This window comes from Haliotis cracherodii, unplaced genomic scaffold (assembly GCF_022045235.1).
Source record: "Haliotis cracherodii isolate W230 unplaced genomic scaffold, xgHalCrac1.p SCAF_13, whole genome shotgun sequence".
NCBI classification, from domain to species: domain Eukaryota; kingdom Metazoa; phylum Mollusca; class Gastropoda; order Lepetellida; family Haliotidae; genus Haliotis; species Haliotis cracherodii.
Genome location: NW_027266268.1, coordinates 37233828 through 37255067, shown reverse-complemented (window position 1 = coordinate 37255067; position 21240 = coordinate 37233828). Strand labels below are relative to the sequence as shown.

At 42.6% G+C, this 21240-nt stretch overlaps 2 protein-coding genes across 2 annotated transcripts in view; both read left to right on the top strand.

The window, feature by feature from the left end:
- Positions 1-2026: 2026 nt before the first annotated feature.
- Positions 2027-11268, top strand: LOC139459295 (uncharacterized). The gene is made up of 5 exons (XM_071240747.1): positions 2027-2126; positions 5425-5534; positions 7505-7632; positions 8030-8197; positions 11151-11268. Exons 1-5 carry the CDS (start codon positions 2121-2123, stop codon positions 11210-11212), a joined length of 474 nt encoding a protein of 157 aa, XP_071096848.1. The 5' UTR covers positions 2027-2120; the 3' UTR covers positions 11213-11268.
- Positions 11269-13308: 2040 nt separating this feature from the next.
- Positions 13309-21240, top strand: part of LOC139459294 (cytokine receptor-like) — a 48683-nt gene continuing 40751 nt past the window's right edge. The window contains exons 1-4 of the mRNA XM_071240746.1: positions 13309-13399; positions 14927-15038; positions 16834-17091; positions 20089-20215. Coding sequence (XP_071096847.1) covers positions 14927-15038; positions 16834-17091; positions 20089-20215 — 497 coding nt within the window. The 5' untranslated portion in view covers positions 13309-13399. The remainder of the gene's footprint in view (positions 13400-14926; positions 15039-16833; positions 17092-20088; positions 20216-21240) is intronic.

Here is a 21240-nt window from a genome sequence, read left to right as displayed (position 1 = left end):
AAAAAAGGTTAGGGTCATGAATATTGTTTTGGCATATCTTTATGACATTGTGTGCTCAGTCTTCACTACAAAATAATATCCCATCAAATGGGAAGGATCCTTATCTTGTTTTGTTCAGTATATTTTTCACCATGTTGGCTTAATACGTGGGGAATCAAATTCAAACAGGTGCTCTACTTGGCGGTACAATGGGGGGTTACAATGTATGTTCTGGTGTGTAGTGTGTGAGAGAGATTGAGAGAGAGATTGAGAGAGAGAGAGAGAGATTGAGAGAGAGAAAGAGAGAGAGAGATGGTTGAAAGGAAGAGCGAGTGCACATGTGTTGGTGAGAAAGAGCGAGAGAGCGAGTGTATGTTGTATTCTCAGAAAATGTAAGAATTCTGTGACACCCTCACTCTCACTCTCCTTGACACACTCACGTTCACTCTCACTCACGTTGACACTCATACCCAACCACACACCACATTCACACCCGCTCTCTCTCTCACACGCACACGCATACTAACACTCAACCTCACTCTCCCGTACACGATCACACTCACACTCACATTAACACGATCTTTCTCTCTCTCTCTCTCTCTCTCTCTCTCTCTCTCTCTCTCTCTCTCTCCCTCTCTCTCTCTCTCTCTCTCTCTCTCTCACACGCACACGCATACTAACACTCAATCTCACTCTCCCGTACACGATCACACTCACACTCACATTCACACGATCTTCTCTCTCTCTCTCTCTCTCTCTCTCTCTCTCTCTCTCTCTCTCTCTCACACGCACACGCATACTAACACTCAACCTCACTCTCCCGCACACGATCATACTCACATTCATATTCACACGATCTTTCTCTCTCTCTCTCTCTCTCTCTCCATCTCTCTCTCTCTCTCTCTCACACACACACATTCACACGCTCTCACACTCAATCTCACTCCCCCGCACACGATCACACTTACACTCATATTCACACGCTCTCTCTCACACTCACTCTAAGAAGCATTTTCATTCTCACACGCTTACACATTAGCACTCACACGCTCAAATACACATTCTCATACTCTCACACACTCACACTCACAAGCACCCTCACACACACACGCTCTCACACATTCACAGGCACTCAAACTCTAACACACACTCCCATACACTCTCACACCCACAGTCACAAGCACCCTCACACTCACACTCACACGCTCTCACACATTCACACGCACACGCTCAGGCGCTCTAACACACACTCACACTCACACGCTCTAACACACACTCTCATACACTGACACACTCACATTCACAAACACCCTCACACTCACACTCACACGCTCTCACACATTCACACGCACACGCTCACACGCTCTAACACACACTCACTCTCACACGCTCTAACACACACTATCATACACTGACACACTCACATTCACAAACACCCTCACACTCACACTCACACGCTCTCACACATTCACACGCACACGCTCACACGCTCTAACACACACTCACTCTCACACGCTCTAACACACACTCTCATACACTGACACACTCACATTCACAGCACCCTCACACTCACACTCACTCGCTGTCACATTCACACGCACACGCTCACACGGTCTAACATACACTCCCATACACTCACACACTCACAAGCACCCTCACACATTCACACGCACACGCTCACGCGCTCTAACACACACTCACACTCACACGCTCTCACACATTCACATGCACGCACTCACACGCTCTAACACATACTCACACTCACGCAGTCTAACACACACTCTCATACACTCACACGCACACGCTCTCAAACACTCACACGCACACGCTCAGGCACCCGCTCACACTCACTTACAAAAACACTCACAATCAAATGCTATCTCTCACACTCACACGCCCACAACACACACTCACACTCACAAACACTCACAAACTCACACTACCACACTATTATTAACCTGTTGGCAAAGACTGTCAGTAGCTGGCACAGTCCACTATAAACTAACAGAGAAACCATCTGCCAACTCCACGCTATCAGCCACGAGCTATCTGCCATGTGTGCTGCGCCACATTTTCACATCCGGAAAGTCTGCACAAACATGCACAAAACGTCACCAATGAACTAGAATTAAGTCAACAAGATGTCTGTAAGTACAAACCCACATTACACTTGCTGCTGGTTTCTTGGTTGAAATACTTTACTTGGAAAGCTTAAAACTGCTCGGCTGTCATTTAACCAGTTCAGGTCGCCTTCCCATTGTTCATGCTAATCTCAAGTACTGTATGTCACAACCAGACGCCAGTAATGCTCTGTACACGAACGCCCTGTCTTAACCTTGAGGCCGCAGTTTGTCTGTGCAAGTTGTGACGTCAACTGAAACAAACGAAGCTGGTTCAATAACATGTCGGAAACAGTTGAACAAGTTTCAGGAAATGTTTCATGATTATTCCTGCGAATATATCCAATGGATGACAAACAATTGTGCATTGTCAGACCAAATTTAGTACTAGTGTTTGCTGATTTCATTCCCACCTATATCCACATACCGCCACAGAGACAATAACCCAAGCCGACGTTCACATGGAATGATGGTGTTAGGTATACGAAGAAAATCTTTCGTCCACTAAAAATATTTTTATATTCTAGATAAGACCTATTCTTTCCTGATATGATGTCTGCAACTGACCTTTGAGTTTATGATTGTTTCGCTTATATAGCGACATGAATGTGTGTGTGTGTGTGTACGTGCGTGCGTGTGTGCGTGCGTGCGTGCGTGCGTGCGTGCGTGCGTGCGTGCGTGCGTGCGTGCGTGCGTGCGTGTATATACGTGTGTGCGGCTATGTATGCGTGGCCTCTATTACGAGTCCGAACTTTTCCGTTTCTTTTGTCATAGCCCACTGAGATACCATAAAAGATATATTTCTACATTGGACAATGATGAATCTCCCACAGGGATACTATCTTGTCACACAGAGATACCATCTTGTCACACACAGATACCATCTTGTCACACACAGATACAATCTTGTCACACAGATATACCATCTTGTCACACACAGATACAATCTTGTCACATAGAGATACCATCTTGTCACACACAGATACAATCTTGTCACACACAGATACCATCTTGTCACACACAGATACAGTCTTGTCACACAGAGATACCATCTTGTCACATAGAGATGCCATCTTGTCACTTAGAGATATCATCTTGTCACACAGAGATACCATCTTGTCACGTAGAGATACCATCTTGTCACATATAGATATCATCTTGTCACACACAGATACAATCTTGTCACACAGATATACCATCTTGTCACACACAGATAGGGTCTTGTCACATAGAGATACCATCTAGTCACACACAGATACAATCTTGTCACACACAGATACCATCTTGTCACACACAGATACAATCTTGTCACACAGAGATACCATCTTGTCACATAGAGATGCCATCTTGTCACATAGAGATATCATCTTGTCACACACAGATACCATCTTGTCACATAGAGATGCCATCTTGTCACATATAGATACCATCTTGTCACACAGAGATATCATATTGTCACACAGAGATATCATCTTGTCACATATAGATGCCATCTTGTCACATAGAGATACCACCTTGTCACATATAGATGCCATCTTGTCACATATAGATATCATCTTGTCACATAGAGATATCATCTCGTCACACAGAGATACCATCTTGTCACACACAGATACCATCATGTCACACACAGATACCATCATGTCACACACAGATACCATCATGTCACATAGAGATACCATCATGTCACACAGAGATACCATCTTGTCACACACAGATACCATCTTGTCACACACAGATACAATCTTGTCACACACAGATACCATCTTGTCACATAGAGATGCCATCTTGTCACATATAGATACCATCTTGTCACACAGAGATATCATATTGTCACACAGAGATATCATCTTGTTACATATAGATGCCATCTTGTCACATAGAGATACCACCTTGTCACATATAGATGCCATCTTGTCACATATAGATATCATCTTGTCACATAGAGATATCATCTCGTCACACAGAGATACCATCTTGTCACACACAGATACCATCATGTCACACACAGATACCATCATGTCACATAGAGATACCATCATGTCACATAGAGATATCATCTTGTCACATATAGATATCATCTTGTCACATATAGATATCATCTTGTCACACAGAGATACCATCTTGTCACACACAGATACCATCTTGTCACACACAGATACCATCTTGTCACACAGATATACCATCTTGTCACACACAGATACCATCTTGTCACATAGAGATGCCATCTTGTCACACACAGATACAATCTTGTCACACACAGATACATTCTTGTCACACAGAGATACCATCTTGTCACACAGAGATACCATCTTGTCACATAGAGATGCCATCTTGTCACACACAGATACAATCTTGTCACACACAGATACCATTTTGTCACACACAGATACAATCTTGTCACACAGAGATACCATCTTGTCACATAGAGATGCCATCTTGTCACTTAGAGATATCATCCTGTCACACACAGATACCATCTTGTCACATAGAGATGCCATCTTGTCACATATAGATATCATCTTGTCACACACAGATACAATCTTGTCACACAGATATACCATCTTGTCACACACAGATAGGGTCTTGTCACATAGAGATACCATCTAGTCACACATAGATACAATCTTGTCACACACAGATACCATCTTGTCACACACAGATACCATCTTGTCACATAGAGATACCATCTTGTCACATAGAGATACCATCTTGTCACATATAGATGCCATCTTGTCACATAGAGATATCATATTGTCAGACACAGATACCATCTTGTCACATAGAGATATCATCTTGTCACACACAGATAGGGTCTTGTCACATAGAGATGCCATCTTGTCACACACAGATACCATCTTGTCACATAGAGATATCATCTTGTCACATAGAGATACCATCTTGTCACACACAGATACAATCTTGTCACATAGAGATGCCATCTTGTCACACACAGATACCATCTTGTCACATAGAGATATCATCTTGTCACATAGAGATATCATCTTGTCACATAGAGATATCATATTGTCACATATAGATATCATCTTGTCACACAGAGATACAATCTTGTCACACAGAAATACCATCTTGTCACATAGAGATACCATCTTGTCACACACAGATACTATCTTTTCACACAGAGACACAATCTTGTCACATAGAGATACAATCTTGTCACATAGAGATACAATCTTGTCACACACAGATACCATCTTATCACACAGAGATACACTCTTGTCACATAGAGATAATATCTTTTCTGGTAATGGCGGTTGTGTCATTTAGAACTGAAAATAATGTTCTTGTAATGTCCCTTTTGTAGATCCTCAGCTGGTCCCTTCTCTGTGTGGTTTCTGTCTCGAGTTCAGCTTTGATCATGCCGCGACAGAACAAGACGAATCCCCACACCCAGCCAACACATCACCCTGATCCGTGAGTTATACCAAACTCCTTACAAATGTACTCCGATACAATACACCTCCCTGCATCACGATCTGGAGATCTCACAGCGAAACCTGAATCGAGTATGAGTGGGTTATTGAGCCAATCAAATGTCAGTTTTCTAAAAGAATTGGGCTTCATTTCTTTACCAATTGTTTCGTAAATGGTACATACGGATATTCTTTTTTTCAAACTCCCATTTGATTGAAGATGCAAGAGTGCATTTCAACAATATAATGGCGCGGCTTTAATCTTTGACATTCGGAATTCCCCGATTACATTCGTTACGGTAGCTGGATTTGCGCTGTATTAGGCAGTTATTATGTTCCTAATTCTTAAAAGGAAGCCAGGTTCCGGTTACTTGAAAGTCATAGCAAGTTTTATTCGGGTCGACCACACACCACTTTGTTTAATAATGTCAGGTATTTCATACAATGATCTGTTGGATTAATAGGGACATTGTTTCCAGTAACAACCTCAAGAGTTGTTTTGAAAATGGTCAATACATCGTGCAGATTTGTCTCCTTTGAGGGATGTTGGCTCATTGACATGCATGTGTTGATAATCTACCCACAGGTCATGCCTGGCACTAGGGGCGAACAAGTAGCTATAATGATGTCCCGGGGACCCAACCCTTATTCGTAAATTAACACTGCGTTGTCTGTACGTTCTTTACTGTTTATCTATGGCCGAGACACAGTGTTCTTTAATACAGGCTAACACATTCGTACATGTTAATCTGAACTGTAAGCGTTCTTCGTGGTTCACCAGAACATCGTCACTCCCGTCTTTCCTCCACACTGAACTGGCATGCCCTGATATAACTGGAATACTGTGTCTTGACTCAATCATTCTTTGTCAAGCGTATTGCACATCCTTGTCCCAAGACGGGAGCAGTCTCAATGTTATTATAGTACAAAACAAGTAATGGCTAGAAATCGCAAACAAACACAATGCAACATTGATGCATAATTCTTTGCAACATACATTGTTCTCCGATAATTTGAAAACCTGTAGAAAAATAGAGGAAAACTATGTATCGGAGTGTTTATAAAATTGTTACATTCATTTTGCAAACAGGGACTGCCTCTGTTCTGCCCTCTGTATGTGTCTCACCCAGGTGCATGTCTCACCCAGGTGCGTGTCTCACCCAGGTACGTGTCTCACCCGGGTATGTGTCTCACCCAGGTACGTGTCTCACCCGGGTATGTGTCTCACCCAGGTATGTGTCTCACCCAGGTACGTGTCTCATCCAGGTATGTGTCTCACCCATGTATGTGTCTCACCCAGGTACGTGTCTCACCCGGGTATGTGTCTCACCCAGGTACGTGTCTCATCCAGGTATGTGTCTCACCCAGGTATGTGTCTCACCCATGTATGTGTCTCACACAGGTATGTGTCTCATCCAGGTATGTGTCTCACCCAGGTATGTGTCTCACCCAGGTATGTGTCTCACCCCGGTATGTGTCTCACCCAGGTACGTGTCTCACCCAGGTATGTGTCTCACCCAGGTATGTGTCTCACCCAGGTATGTGTCTCACCCAGGTATGTGTCTCACCCATGTATGTGTCTCACCCAGGTACGTGTCTCACCCAGGTATGTGTCTCATCCAGGTATGTGTCTCACCCATGTATGTGTCTCACCCCGGTATGTGTCTCACACCGGTACGTGTCTCACCCAGGTATGTGTCTCACCCATGTATGTGTCTCACCCCGGTATGTGTCTCACCCAGGTACGTGTCTCACCCAGGGACGTGTCTCATCCAGGTATGAGTCTCACCCATGTATGTGTCTCACCTATGTATGTGTCTCACCCAGGTACGTGTCTCACCCAGGTACATGTCTCACCCATGTATGTGTCTCACCCAGGTACGTGTCTCACCCAGGTATGTGTCTCACCCCGGTACGTATCTCACCCAGGCTTGCATATGTGTCTCACCAAGGTATGTGTCTCACTTCCAGGAACCATATGGATCAGGTTGCCGTGGACAGCAAACACGCCAGGAAGATTTTTGAAGAACTTACAAGGGGAAATAACTCCATCGAAATTGATGACTTAAAGAGATTCTTGAATAATTCCGACATTAACGGTACCCTGATGGACTTGTTATAACCGCCTTTATTGCTACATCAAAACATGAGTGCGTGAGTGAGTGAGTGAGTGAGTGAGTGAGTGACACCAAGGAGGTGCAGCTCGTAGACGTTAGCCACTTTGGTGAAACCAACGATTACGGGTATAGTACTGACAAACCCATAATCGCGATCAGATTCGAACCCAATCTCATAGGATTTTGTCACGCCTAATGGATGCAACTCTGCATAGCAACGCGGTGCTACAGACAATAGGCCGCCCATGCCCCAGACATCCAATTGGTACAATCAATATCCATGGTACAAAGTATCTTGTAGGTATACGAGTATTAAAGGCCACGTGTGAGTTTCATATCAACTGTCAGGTTACACAAAATACATGTGTATTTCTATCAGGTGACGGTCAGGTGACAAGTGACGAGTTTCTCTTAACGTGGTACCAAAATGACATTGGTTCTCTTGTCAACGCAGTCCCCTTCTTCTTCAAGATCGACGTCAACAAGGACGACAGGATCACCGCTGACGGCGATCTCAAGTATATATTTGAGATGTTTGATAGAAACGGTAAGTTCAAACACCAGGAATTAGAGCCACAGTAACGTGGATCAAAGGAAAATAATCGAATATATATAAGTCGATTTATCCAAAGTTCGAGACAACTGTTACTAACAGGCCATAATACAGATACTGACGGGTCCATTACGTTGCATCCTCTCACATGTCGTGATACTTGAGCTCGAGATGAGCTGAGGTGAATTGGGGTTTAGCGTTCAAGATTATTGCATTTATAAGCAGCGTGCGCGATCGGCTGTGTGCGTGTGTGCGTGTGTGCGTGTGTGCGTGCGTGCCTGCATGTGTGGTTGTACCCTGTACCCTATCCACTGTACCGAGGAGGCGGTCCGTGAGCTCGAGTTCATGGGGATATTTTGGTATGTGTAATTTGATATAGAAAATACCTACATCGTAATGGATATGTATGTTTCGGAGGAATATTCAATTTCACTCTTAAAAAGTAAATGAAAAGAATAAAGCAGACATAAGACATCACAGAGGAAACGTTTATTCTAGTCTGCCGACTGTTGCCCCGATACGTAACATGACATCGTCAATATAATAATGGAGTATTACCCAGACTAAAACAAATTACAAATGTTCATAGCAACAATTCACCTTCTTGGCTGTATAGGGGATTTAAAGGCATTTACAAGACTTGTGTTATGTTCACGTGACTTGTGTCATTTTCACAAGACGTTAAGATGACATGGGTTTTATCCACAGGAAGTTAGGATGACATTGGTTTTAACCGCAGGACGTTAAGATGACATGGGTTAAATCCACAGGACGTTAAGATGCCATGGGTTTTATCCGCAGGACGTCAGGATGACATTTGTTTTATCAACGTTACATGCACCATTCTCGATTACTGCTAACTAATTACCATATGCAAGTACAGAGACACCGCGACTTTGTTTGCCCATACAGTAAACTACGTTTATAACGAACACGCTTATAACGAACAGACCGATATAACGTCCATATTTTTAGTCCCGGCCATTTTTTGTATATATGCTGTATATATGCTTATAACGAACTACGGTTATAACGAGTGGTCCCTTTGAGTTCGTTATAAAGGTTCACTGTAGTTGTACATAAAGTTCATTGAATACATAAGACAAGAAAAATCTCTTTTGACCCGCTCAATATCGTCTCCGACTTGTTACCATGTAGTGTGCTATTCTGAACTTCATACCACACTCCAGTGATTTAATTATGAGTGAACCCCACCTTTCCCTGCGTAATGTAAACTGGTTTAAGGACAGCCAGGTTCGACTATACACAAGACTAGAGTATACATTACAGGACATGAACACACTCGTGTTCGTATAATTAGCTATATATTTTAAGCAGTGAAGCGAAAGGATTACAAAACCCATGAACGGCTCATAGGAATAGATACCTCCTCACAGCGACCACTAACTGTTTCCCTCGTGTACGTCTCACAGACATGGATACCTCCTCACAGTAACCACTAACTGTTTTCCTCGTGTGGTCGTGGGTTTCACCAAAGTGGCCTAAGACCTACATCACTTCGGTTTTCCTTCCGCGTGAAACTAACATACCGTGATGTCACTGGAATACTGTCCGGCGTTAAAACTCAAACTCACTCACTTAAATTAATCCGACGAAAACAATATGTTATTTATCTTTTGGTTTACATCTTTTTATGACTTATTTTCCTGATGGTTTCACAAACAGCTTCACAGCAGTGTTTCAACCTAGACTAGAGTATACATTACAGGACATGAACACACTCGTGTTTGTATAATTAGCGCGATAAGCGTGCATTGCTGAATACAAATTCTAACCCGGATCTTCACAGGGGGCTGTCGTTAGTTGTCACAGAGCGAGGACTTTATTCATGCAAAGTCTAAAGTTAATAAGTAAAAATGAAGATGCAAAATAATGGTTGTATAATATACAAAACATTTATAGCTGTATCGTGTCACTGCATTGTTTGGCCCAGACTCGATTATTTACAGACCAGCGACTTGTTGCAGGAATCATGCTGGGTGCAGTGTTAAACAAACACGAATCGTGTGAGTGACATGTTTGGTTTGGTTTGTTTGTCTTTTAAAGGCGCACTCAGCAATATTACAACTATATGACGGTGGTCTGTAAATAATCAAGTCCGGACCAGACAATCAAGTAATTGACATCATGAGTACTGATCCACGCAATTGGGATACGATGACATGTATCAACCAAGTCAGCGAGCCTGACCACCCGATCATGTTAGTCGCCTCTTACGACAAGCAAAGTTGCCTTTTACGGCAAGCATGGGTTGCTGAAGACCTATTCTACCCCGTATCTTCGAGGTGACATGTGCTACCGTTAGAGCAACTCGTGTAGTCTACTGGTATCATCACTGAATTTCATTCATCCATTCATTTAATTTTGACTTTTACGCCCAATGGAATCTAGGCAGATATGCAGATAATCGAGGCTGATTATTCTCGGGCATTGGCGTTTTGCATTAAGTCAGTTAGTTATTAATGATTCTATGTTGTATAATATGTATTATAGCTGAAATGGATAGAATTATCATATTTCTTGACGACGGGCCATTATCACGCCCGTTGTTAGGTGACGTCATAGGATAGGGATAGGTGACGTCATGTTCAATAGTGACGTCATCTGGTTTGTTCTATGCATTTCCATATTTGTAAAATGGGTCAGTGGCATTCGTTTTGATTGCAGTAAATGTTTCGAAACTGATATTGTTTCTATTTATTTGATAACAAATTCCAACCATTTGAGCTACATAGGTAACGCTATTTTTCAGGGCATCATTTGCAGAAGCCCTCGGTCTTTTCAACAGCCCTCCTTCGTCGGGCAATTAATAGGAGACCTTGGGCTTCTGCAAAGATAATGCCCTGAAAATAGCGTTACCCTTATAGGTGAGCTACTGTTTTAAAGAGATGATGTCTGTTGGTGATGTAGTTATGTTTCTCCACAGACGACGGTGTCGTAGACGAGGCAGAGTTTGTCGTCCAGTGGGTAAAGTTGACCTCTCTGTGACGACGTGGATAATACACGAAGCGCACATGTACCAACAATAAATATTTCGTGCATAACTTTCGTTTCTTTGTTTATTGCACTCAGCAATATTTCAGCTTAATGGTGGCGGCCTGTAAATGATCGACCAGACAATCCAGTGATCGAGGCCACGCACTCAACCAAATCACAGCACCTGACCACGTGATCAGTTTGGTCGGCTCTTACCTCTAGCTGGTCGATCTCTTAACTCTGTTTATCATCCCAAACTGTACCTTGTACACTCAAGTGAGTATGGTTTTACGCCGTTTTTAGCAATATTCCAGCAATATCACGGCGGGGGACACCAGAAATGGGCTTCACACATTGTACCCATGTCGGGAATCGCACCCTGGTCTTCGGCGTGACGTGCAAACGCTTTAACCACAAGGTTACCCGACCGCCCTTTTACACTCAAGATACTGGTTGTTACTGTTTACAAACTGAAAAGGTTGGAAGAATGACTTTGGATTATAAATAGAATTTAACCCTTGATCGTTTCTCTAGATATCAAATATATCACCACTCGTCGATAAAAGTTTAAAACTTATGATATAAAACTGAGACTTTTTAACGTTTATTTACACTCACATGACCTTACGCCTTGATGCACACACACACTTATTCATGAAAACTCCACCTTACTCTTGTACATCAGTCACTCCTGCACCCAGGTAACTCTTGCATCCTGGTCACTCATGCACCCCAGTTACTCATGCACCCTGGGCACTTATGCATCCTGGTCACTCATGCATCCTGGTCACTCATGCATCCTGGTCACTCATGCATCCTGGTCACTCATGCATCCTGGTCACTCATGCATCCTGGTCACTCATGCATCCTGGTCACTCATGCATCCTGGTCACTCATGCATCCTGGTCACTTATGCATCCTGGTCACTCATGCATCCTGGTCACTCATGCATCCTGGTCACTTATGCATCCTGGCCACTCATTCATCCTGGTCACTCATTCATCCTGGTCACTCATGCATCCTGGTCACTCATTCATCCTGGTCACTCATGCATCCTGGTCACTCATGCACCCTGGTCACGCATGCATCCTGGTCACTCATGCACCCTGGTCACGCATGCATCCTGGTCACTCATGCATCCTGGTCACTCACGCATCCTGGTCACTCATGCACCCTGGTCACGCATGCATCCTGGTCACTCATGTCTCCCGGTCACTCATGCATCCTGGTCACTCATGCATCCTGGTCACTCATGCATCCTGGTCACTCATGCATCCTGGTCACTCATGCATCCTGGTCACTCATGCACCCTGGTCACGCATGCATCCTGGTCACTCATGCACCCTGGTCACGCATGCATCCTGGTCACTCATGCATCCTGGTCACGCATGCATCCTGGTCACTCATGCATCCTGGTCACTCATGCATCCTGGTCACTCATGCATCCTGGTCACTCATGCATCCTGGTCACTCATGCACCCTGGTCACGCATGCATCCTGGTCACTCATGCACCCTGGTCACGCATGCATCCTGGTCACTCATGCATCCTGGTCACTCATGCATCCTGGTCACTCATGCATCCTGGTCACTCATGCACCCTGTTCACGCATGCATCCTGGTCACTCATGCACACCGGTCACTCTTGCACCCTGGTCACATATCAGGTTGTCCATTGCACACAGTGTGTGTTTGTGTGTGTGTGTGTGTGTGTGTGTGTGTGTGTGTGTGTGTGTGTGTGTGTGTGTGTGTGTGTGTGTGTGTGTGTGAGGGAAGGATGTGTTATTATAATTTGCAGTAAGTACTTGCAAATAGTGGTATAGTTCCTCCTTCCACAGACACTTTTTGTGTCTTTGCCGAACTGAAGTAAAATTAGCGGGTAGAATTGGAAAATAGGTCGTAAAAAGAAATTTACCGATTCGACATTCTATTGAAAAAAATCAATGGATACACGCTAATTCACGTACACTCTGCGTGTCAACAGCCGAATCATGTTACTGCGCTGTATGTGTGATTTATGTGGGTCCTGGTATCCCACGTGGCTGAGTTTCACGTCGGTTAACAAAGCGTTGGACGTAACGTAATCCGCGGAGTGATGGTCCGTCGAGCAGGATGATGGTGTGATCAACGTTCTATCTAATATCCTGGCAGGGAGTGCTGTCGTCTGAACACTGTGCTGTGGAGAGAGCGGAGGCCGAGAGGTAAGTAGTGGCCAAGAATCGTACAGGAATCAGGCGTCATGCCCCGTACTCCCTTCTCCATGCATCGGCGTGAACTGGTGTATATAAAGTTTGGTATTCCAAACATGTCACCACTACAGCGTCTGTGGGAAAAGAATATGTGATGATTGGGCGAGAGAATAGGTCTCGCTACAGCCATCACTTCATTCTGTATAGTGAGGTGGTAAGGTGAAAGAAACTTATTGCTCGTATATACGCCGTTCTTGTGTAATAGGATATTTCATGCCTCTGCAAAATATTTTCCCTTTGTGAAATTGTCATTGGATATGTATCATCAGGACAGTTTTCCCGGGATATGTGTCTATGGAAATACCCGGGGGTATATAATCTGGATGGATATTTACAGTGATAATGTTACTCTTGCATATACCCGGACTGATGCTGATTTATAGTGCTAGCCCACTGAGATAGCATGCCGCAGGTTAACATGAATACCCCACTCAGACACCGAGCCGACCAGTCCTTGTTTTATCCCCTTAATGCCGAGCGCTAGGCAGAGTAACAACGCGTGCTATTGGTTAGCGTCTTTTAGTATGACGCCTCCAGGGATCGAAACCCGGACCTCCCGCTCTATGCTTGAGACCTCGGATGTGTTGTTTTAAGTGAAGACATCCTATGCCTAGTTTGCACAGAGAAGAACCTGATTCTGCACCAAATCTTTGAATGAACCGTTGTGTTGATGATCATATCGTATCCCAGTTCGTGGTTTCATTGAAGTGCAAAACTATGGAATCCTAGAAGAGATATTGTCGTATTGTCGCCCTAACAAAAGTAAGCAAAAAGTGTCAAATCTAACCAAAGCGCGACAATGTGACAACGCGACATTTTGGCCAGTTGTCGTATTGTCGCGTTGTCGCATTGTCGCGCTTTGAATCATTTTGTTTTATGCAACCAAAGGGCGACAACGGGAAAAAGAGACATTGTTCAAGGTCAGAATGTGTCGCGTTGTTGCATTGTCGCCCCATCTAAAATGTGTAAAAAAAGGCGATAATATTCGCAATAACGCGACAATGCGACATATTGATAATATGTTTCTTCGATTAATGGTGCGCATGCGCCGAAATAGTCTTTTCTCAGCACCAATGGTTCTGAAACCATAGTAGCAATGCCAATATGGGTTGCTTTGCTCAAAATTAAAACAAATCTTTCATAGTTGCTTTAGAAATTAGTTCATATATCGTTTTTGTCTGTGTGGGTTTCATAAACTAAACATGCTTTCACAATAAGAAACAAACATTTTGCATTTCTGTTTTAATTTAATTCCGGTCTCCGACATGGGTGTTCGAGAAAAGGTGAGCGTATCCAACCCTACCAGTGGTACTTGTCACAAACACGTGCAAAGGCAAGTCAATTGTTCACCTGACAAAAATGCCACGGAAACATGATACAAATTAAGATATGTTATTGCATCGGGTATTGCAGTAAAAGTCAAAGTTGGAAATGCTTTCCAAAAATGTTAATTGATAGCTCAAGCAATTTCTTTTTCAGATGTTTCCGTGTCTGTCCACTATGTGTCGCTCTGTCGTCACCTCCGTCATCATCATCACGATAGGCTGTCCATGGTTGGGGCTCATGATATCTCGCAGGAAGACCGAAGCAGGTATGATGAGTATATTCATGACCCCAGGGGTAAAATATGAGCACATATTTCAGATATTTGCACAATGTGCACACATCACCTTTCAATCATTCAAGGCATCAGACTGACTGACTGTGGACCCTCGTTAAACTGGAAACTCTGTTTTACAGCGCCATGGCATCTCTGACTTCCTCTGTGATTTAGGTCTGCATCCGTTGTAACCTTGACCTTTCTCACAGTTACTCCACAGAGGGCACTGAAACTGTTTGTTTATGCTTATACTCGTTGTTTATACTCGTAGCTCTTCAAGTTACATTTGGGGTATTAAATAGAATATAACACCCGTTCAGTATGTTTACAATACTAAGGCACTCCTCCATCAATGTCATTCATGGAAACAACGTATCAACCAGTTTTTACAGCATAATGCTAATCAGGGGGGCACTGAGAAAATTTGAAAAAAATAAAATATTAGGTCATGTCGAGATTGATTCATGGTATGAAAAAAACATCCTTGGTTTCTTAACTCATATGAATGGTGGCAAAGACACCATGGCACCACAATCTGAACAGGCATTAATTGTATTCAAATGTCAGTTTTTTTATTTTTGATCAGAAGATTCCACAAATTCTAAATTTATGATTTGAAAATATGTGGAACAACTAACTGTTTACTGTAACTGATACATGCACCAGTGCAACCTATTCTTGGAAAGAGCAACTGTTACCTAATATTTATGTCTACATGCACCAGGGCAACCTATTCTTGAAAAGTGCAACCTAATATTTATGTCTTCATGCACCAGGGCAACCTATTCTTGAAAAGTGCAACCTAATATTTATGTCTATATGCACCAAGTGCTTGTTAAATTTGTGTCTGATTAACCCTCACTTTTCTAAACAACAGCGATCTCAGAACACATTCGATACCTTACAATATAACATCACTATTCTCTGTGCTATGTGTAATTTGTAATGCTTTCTTTGGCGTGACGTCATCAAACTTCAAGATTATGTGCACATATTCCTATTACAGAACTACATCATCAATTCAAGTAAAATCATGATCTGAGATCTGAGACTGTAGGTATTTAGACCAGTTAATGGATCTATGTTTCAACTTTTTGGACCAGGATGGAACCTGTTTTTTATGAGTGAGTGAGTGAGTTGGGTTTAACGCCGCTTTTAACAGTATTCCAGTTATATCACGGCGTGTCAGCTTAATGTGGGAGGAAAGCCCGAAGTGATGCAGGTCTAAGACGTTTACCACTTCGGTGAAACCCACGAGCACGGGTATGGTGCTGACAAATCTAGAAACATAATTGGGGCGAACCGGGATTCGAACCCACAATCATAGGTTTCTGGCATGCCCAAGGGACGCAACTCTGCACAGCGAATCGCGGCGCCTTAGACGACTGGGCCACCCGTGCCACTTGTTTTTTATGATGCAGCTGGGGTACGATGACATGCATCAACCACGTCAGCGAACCTCACCTCCCGGTCCCGTTAGTCGCCTGTTCCGAGTCATAGTCACCTTTTACGGCAAGCACGGGTTGTTGAAGACCTCTTCTAACCCGCTATATCAACATGCACCTCTTAAGTGAGCCCTGAAATACTGAGTTTTGATTGACAGAAGTTCCTAATACAGGACAATTAAATAATATACGTAATACAGCAGGCGGTGGGTGTGTGGTCGCCATGCACGTCGCTCTGTAGGCGTCAAAAGCTTGAACGCGACGTTCATAGCTATTTCACTTAATCTCACTTTGTGTATTACATTGTTAGTCGTGTGTAGAAGTGTCCGTCTTGTTTCCAGTAATAACAGCCAGTGCGACTGCATACAGCATTGGCAACCCTGCTGTCTTCAAGTGTCAACTCAAAACCAATGACTACACTGTCTACGACCTCCGCTTCGAGTCTGAGCCTACATCAGCGGCGGAGCGTGGTACGACGTCGGTGGAGGACAATGCCACTATAACGCTGTCGGTGCCGTCACTGTTTCTAAGCGACGCGGGGAAGTTGTATTGCGTCACCAATACCACCGCCCTAGCTATAAAACGGATTTTTGTTGGTGGTAAGTATGCTACAATTGATCTATGGTATGCATAACAAGCAGAAATACCATACTTACCATAACGTCCTGCTTACACGTCATGTGAGAAAGTCTATATAATGGGGGAAACGGGTGGCCCACTCATCTAATTGCCGAGTTGCGTCCCTTGGGTGTGCCAGAAACCTGTCATCCTGCTTTCGAATCCCGGGTTGCCTTGATTATGTTTCTAGGTCTGTCAGCGGCATCCTAAAGAAACATAAGCCGTCACCCAAAGTAGTGAGTGAGTGAGTGAGTGAGTTGGGTTTAACGCCGCTTTAAACATTATTCCAGTCATATCACGGCGTGTCAGCTTAATGTGGAAAGAAAGCCCGAAGTGATGCAGGTCTCAGACGTTTACCACTTCGGTGAAACCAACGAGCACGGGTATGGTGCTGACAAATCTAGAAACATAATCGGGGCGAACTGGGATTCGAATCCACAATCATAGGTTTCTGGCGTGCCCAAGGGACGCAACTCTGCACAGCGAATCGCGGCGCCTTAGACGACTGGGCCACCCGTGACCCCTCACCCAAAGAAAATCGAAGCAGGCCAAAAAGAGTTTAGTTCTAAACCACATAACATCATAACTTCAAACAACTCATTGTGAAGCAACCTATATGACGTCACAGTGTCAGTACGTGAGTGTTGTTTTATGACGCTTATATCAACGTTCCAGTAATATCACCAGAAATGAGATCAGATTTCGCACATTGTAACACATTGTCGAGAAACACCAACTATGTTGTACCCAAAATTCGAACTAGCCCTTCTCTCACCTGCCGCTTCTGTCACCTGTTTGGCTGATTGAGCTTTGTACTCCTCATCCATTGGATTTAATAGTCGTTAGTAACTTAAACATTGCTGTAAAATTATTTTAGATTTAAGAAAATAAATCGCCCTCTTATTGTGAAGACAACACGACGTTTTACAGTAATAGTCGGTATTATTATGGTTTCTACGGTAATGTGTCGCACTGTGATGTGAAGAAAGCGTATTCATGTTAAGTAGTTACAAGCTATAAATAAAGACAGCGTTGAATGGAACAACGTTAAAATACATCACATTGAGGTGCTGTTGTATTTCTCCCCGCAAATGAATTTTTAACACCTGCTGTTTTTCGGGATGACTTATTCCTCTGATAAAAAATATCAAATGTGCAACATGGTCCATTAAAACGTAATCTATGGGTTTATAAGCACACGTGTGACGGAGCAACTGAGGCGTTTCAAACTGTAAGGAAGTAATGCATTTTGAACTTAAAGAGAATCTCACCCGAGTCTCTCGTAATCATAATATCAACACGAGTCGTTAAGTTTTTAATTTATACTGTTGAGTGTTGGTTGATATATTTGATATAAAAAAACCGAGGTTGATATTCTCTTGATCATCCAAAATAAATATTCCAACTTTAGGTTGTAAACAAAACACCCAGTGTCTTGAGTTGATCGTGAGATAGTGGGAAATGAATTCTTTCAATTGGATGGTTTTAATTAGCCAAAAGCTGAACATTCATCAATTTCAAAACAATATTAAGATAACCAAATGGCAACATATCAAAGCAAACAGCACATTCAGCACCGACCTGGACACACATATCTCTATCAAATGTTGAGTAGTATACATCATGATATATAAGCCTGACGGTGCGGTAGGCGGAAGCAAACACCAGTCGTTTCTAACATCCCCGGTGAATGGACGAAGAAGTCCCGGTCTATTTTCCAGAAGACTGACAATTATTGATTCTCCAGGAACATGCATTTCGCTTCGAGACTTGTATTCTATCGCAATAATCACCCTCATTTCTCTTCATTGAATGTAGCTATCAGGTGGGTAAACTTCAAGATAGATGAGGGGGACTTTATTCAAGATTTCACACATCTCGGATGTGTTAACTTCGAGAAAGCGAGGGAATATGTGAAGGATGTGTTAACTTCGAGAAAGCGAGGGAATATGTGAAATCCTGGACTTCCTCATGAAACATGAAGTTTTACGTCGCAAAGGCTTTCAGCCATAGCACGACGTTCAATACAAAAGGATCTATCAGTAATATACTCATCATGTCAGGACAATTTGACAATTTAAATGTATTTTCATTTCTAGTGGAAACAAACAGACAAAAATAAAATATAGATATTCCTGATCTAGATGCGAAAGTTTCAAAACAACTAATTATTTCTGGACATATCGGATTTACTAAGTAATTTACTACGCATTTGTAGAGTTTGAGAGATGAATTGTAATATCTTAGTTAATTTTTGACTAGGGATACCATTAAAAGATAATATTTTGTTCATGGAATAGTGGTTCTTAGTGATATCAGGCATATATTTCAATCTTAGGTTGTCGTAAATTGGACATATAAACAAAAAGTGTAATTCTTTTTCAATATAGTTTTCGCAGAATGGACAAAAACGCATATCCTTAGGAATAGAGGAGAAGCGACCCCTGTTGCACATCAAATCATTTAACCCTAGCCTAAGTTTAATAAATTTGTCTCTAATTTTTCTGTCTGTTATAGTATGCAGGTAAACCTCTGGTGTTAGACAATATTTAAAGGTTTTATAGACGTCGTAACGTGTACTGTTATCTAGTGACGACCTCCAATTTTGAGTAAACACATTTAGGCAAGAAGTAGGCGTCCCCATGGGCACCTATTGTACCCTTCTTGCTGATTTCTTTCTTTCTGCATATGAATCGGAATTTCTGCTAGGATTGGTAAAGTCAAAACAAGGTAATTTGGTCAAATAGTTTAACATGAGCGTCAGGTATATCGATAATTTTATATTGCTCGAAAGCCATCAAATAGCCAGTTCACTTCCACTGATTTATATATTTCATTTCAAGGACGTGACTTTAAGGAGTTTGCACGAACTGTAGATGTGAATCCACATAGTAAACTTGCGCATGGGCCTGACCTTTCTAAACTAATAAAACACTGCAAGGGAAACTGATTGTATTAATTACTTGCTGTGTTCACAGCACCTCCAGTTGCGGCGTACAACATCAGCTGCGTCTCCTACAACCAGGTTAGACTTGAGTGTGACGCACACGTGCACGAGACACCAAGGAAGCTTCAGACGCGATGGACGATAGAGTACAAAAACAGGTAGGCCACGCATCGCGATCTCTTAGCTGAACATTTACAAACAGACCGTCGTCAATACTTCACGGTTTGTACTCCCGAAGTTCCTCCATCGCCCTCGAATACTTATGGCCGTTAGTTTAAACGGGCTGTTTCCAGTGAGCCCTAAATTACATTCATTTGGCAAGATTTCTCCTGAAACATGTCCCACTGGCTTGCGTCATCTACTCCACACACTGCTTTAATATCACGCAGTGGTAGGGTTCATTGCATGGAGAAGAGATCATGTGAATATCATCAGTTATAAACAGTAACTCTATTTCATTACCTCACTCAAATCGACATACGTCACTAATACATCGCATTAAGGCTGTGTATATTCACGGCACTATTACATAGCATTAAGGCTGTGTATATTCACAGTACTATTACATAGCATTAAGGCTGTGTATATTCACAGTACTATTACATAGCATTAATGATGTGTATATTCATGGCACTATTACATAGCATTATGGCTGTGTATATTCACAGTACTATTACATAGCATTAAGGCTGTGTATATTCATAGTACTATTACATCACATTAAGGATGTGTATATTCACGGCACTATTACATAGCATTAAGGCTGTGTATATTCACGGCACTATTGCATCGCATTAAGGCTGTGTATATTCACGGCAATATTACAAAGCATTAAGGCTGTGTTTATTCACGGCACTATTACATAGCACTAAGGCTGTGTATATTCACGGTACTGTTACATAGCATTAAGGCTGTGTATATTCACAGTACTATTACATAGCATTAAGGCTGTGTATGTTCACGGTACTGTTACAAAGCATTAAGGCTGTGTATATTCACAGTACTATTACATAGCATTAAGGCTGTGTATATTCACGGTACTGTTACATAGCATTAAGGCTGTGTATATTCACAGTACTATTACATAGCATTAAGGCTGTGTATATTCACGGCAATATTACATCGCATTAAGGCTGTGTATATTCACAGTACTATTACATAGCATTAAGGTTGTGTATATTCA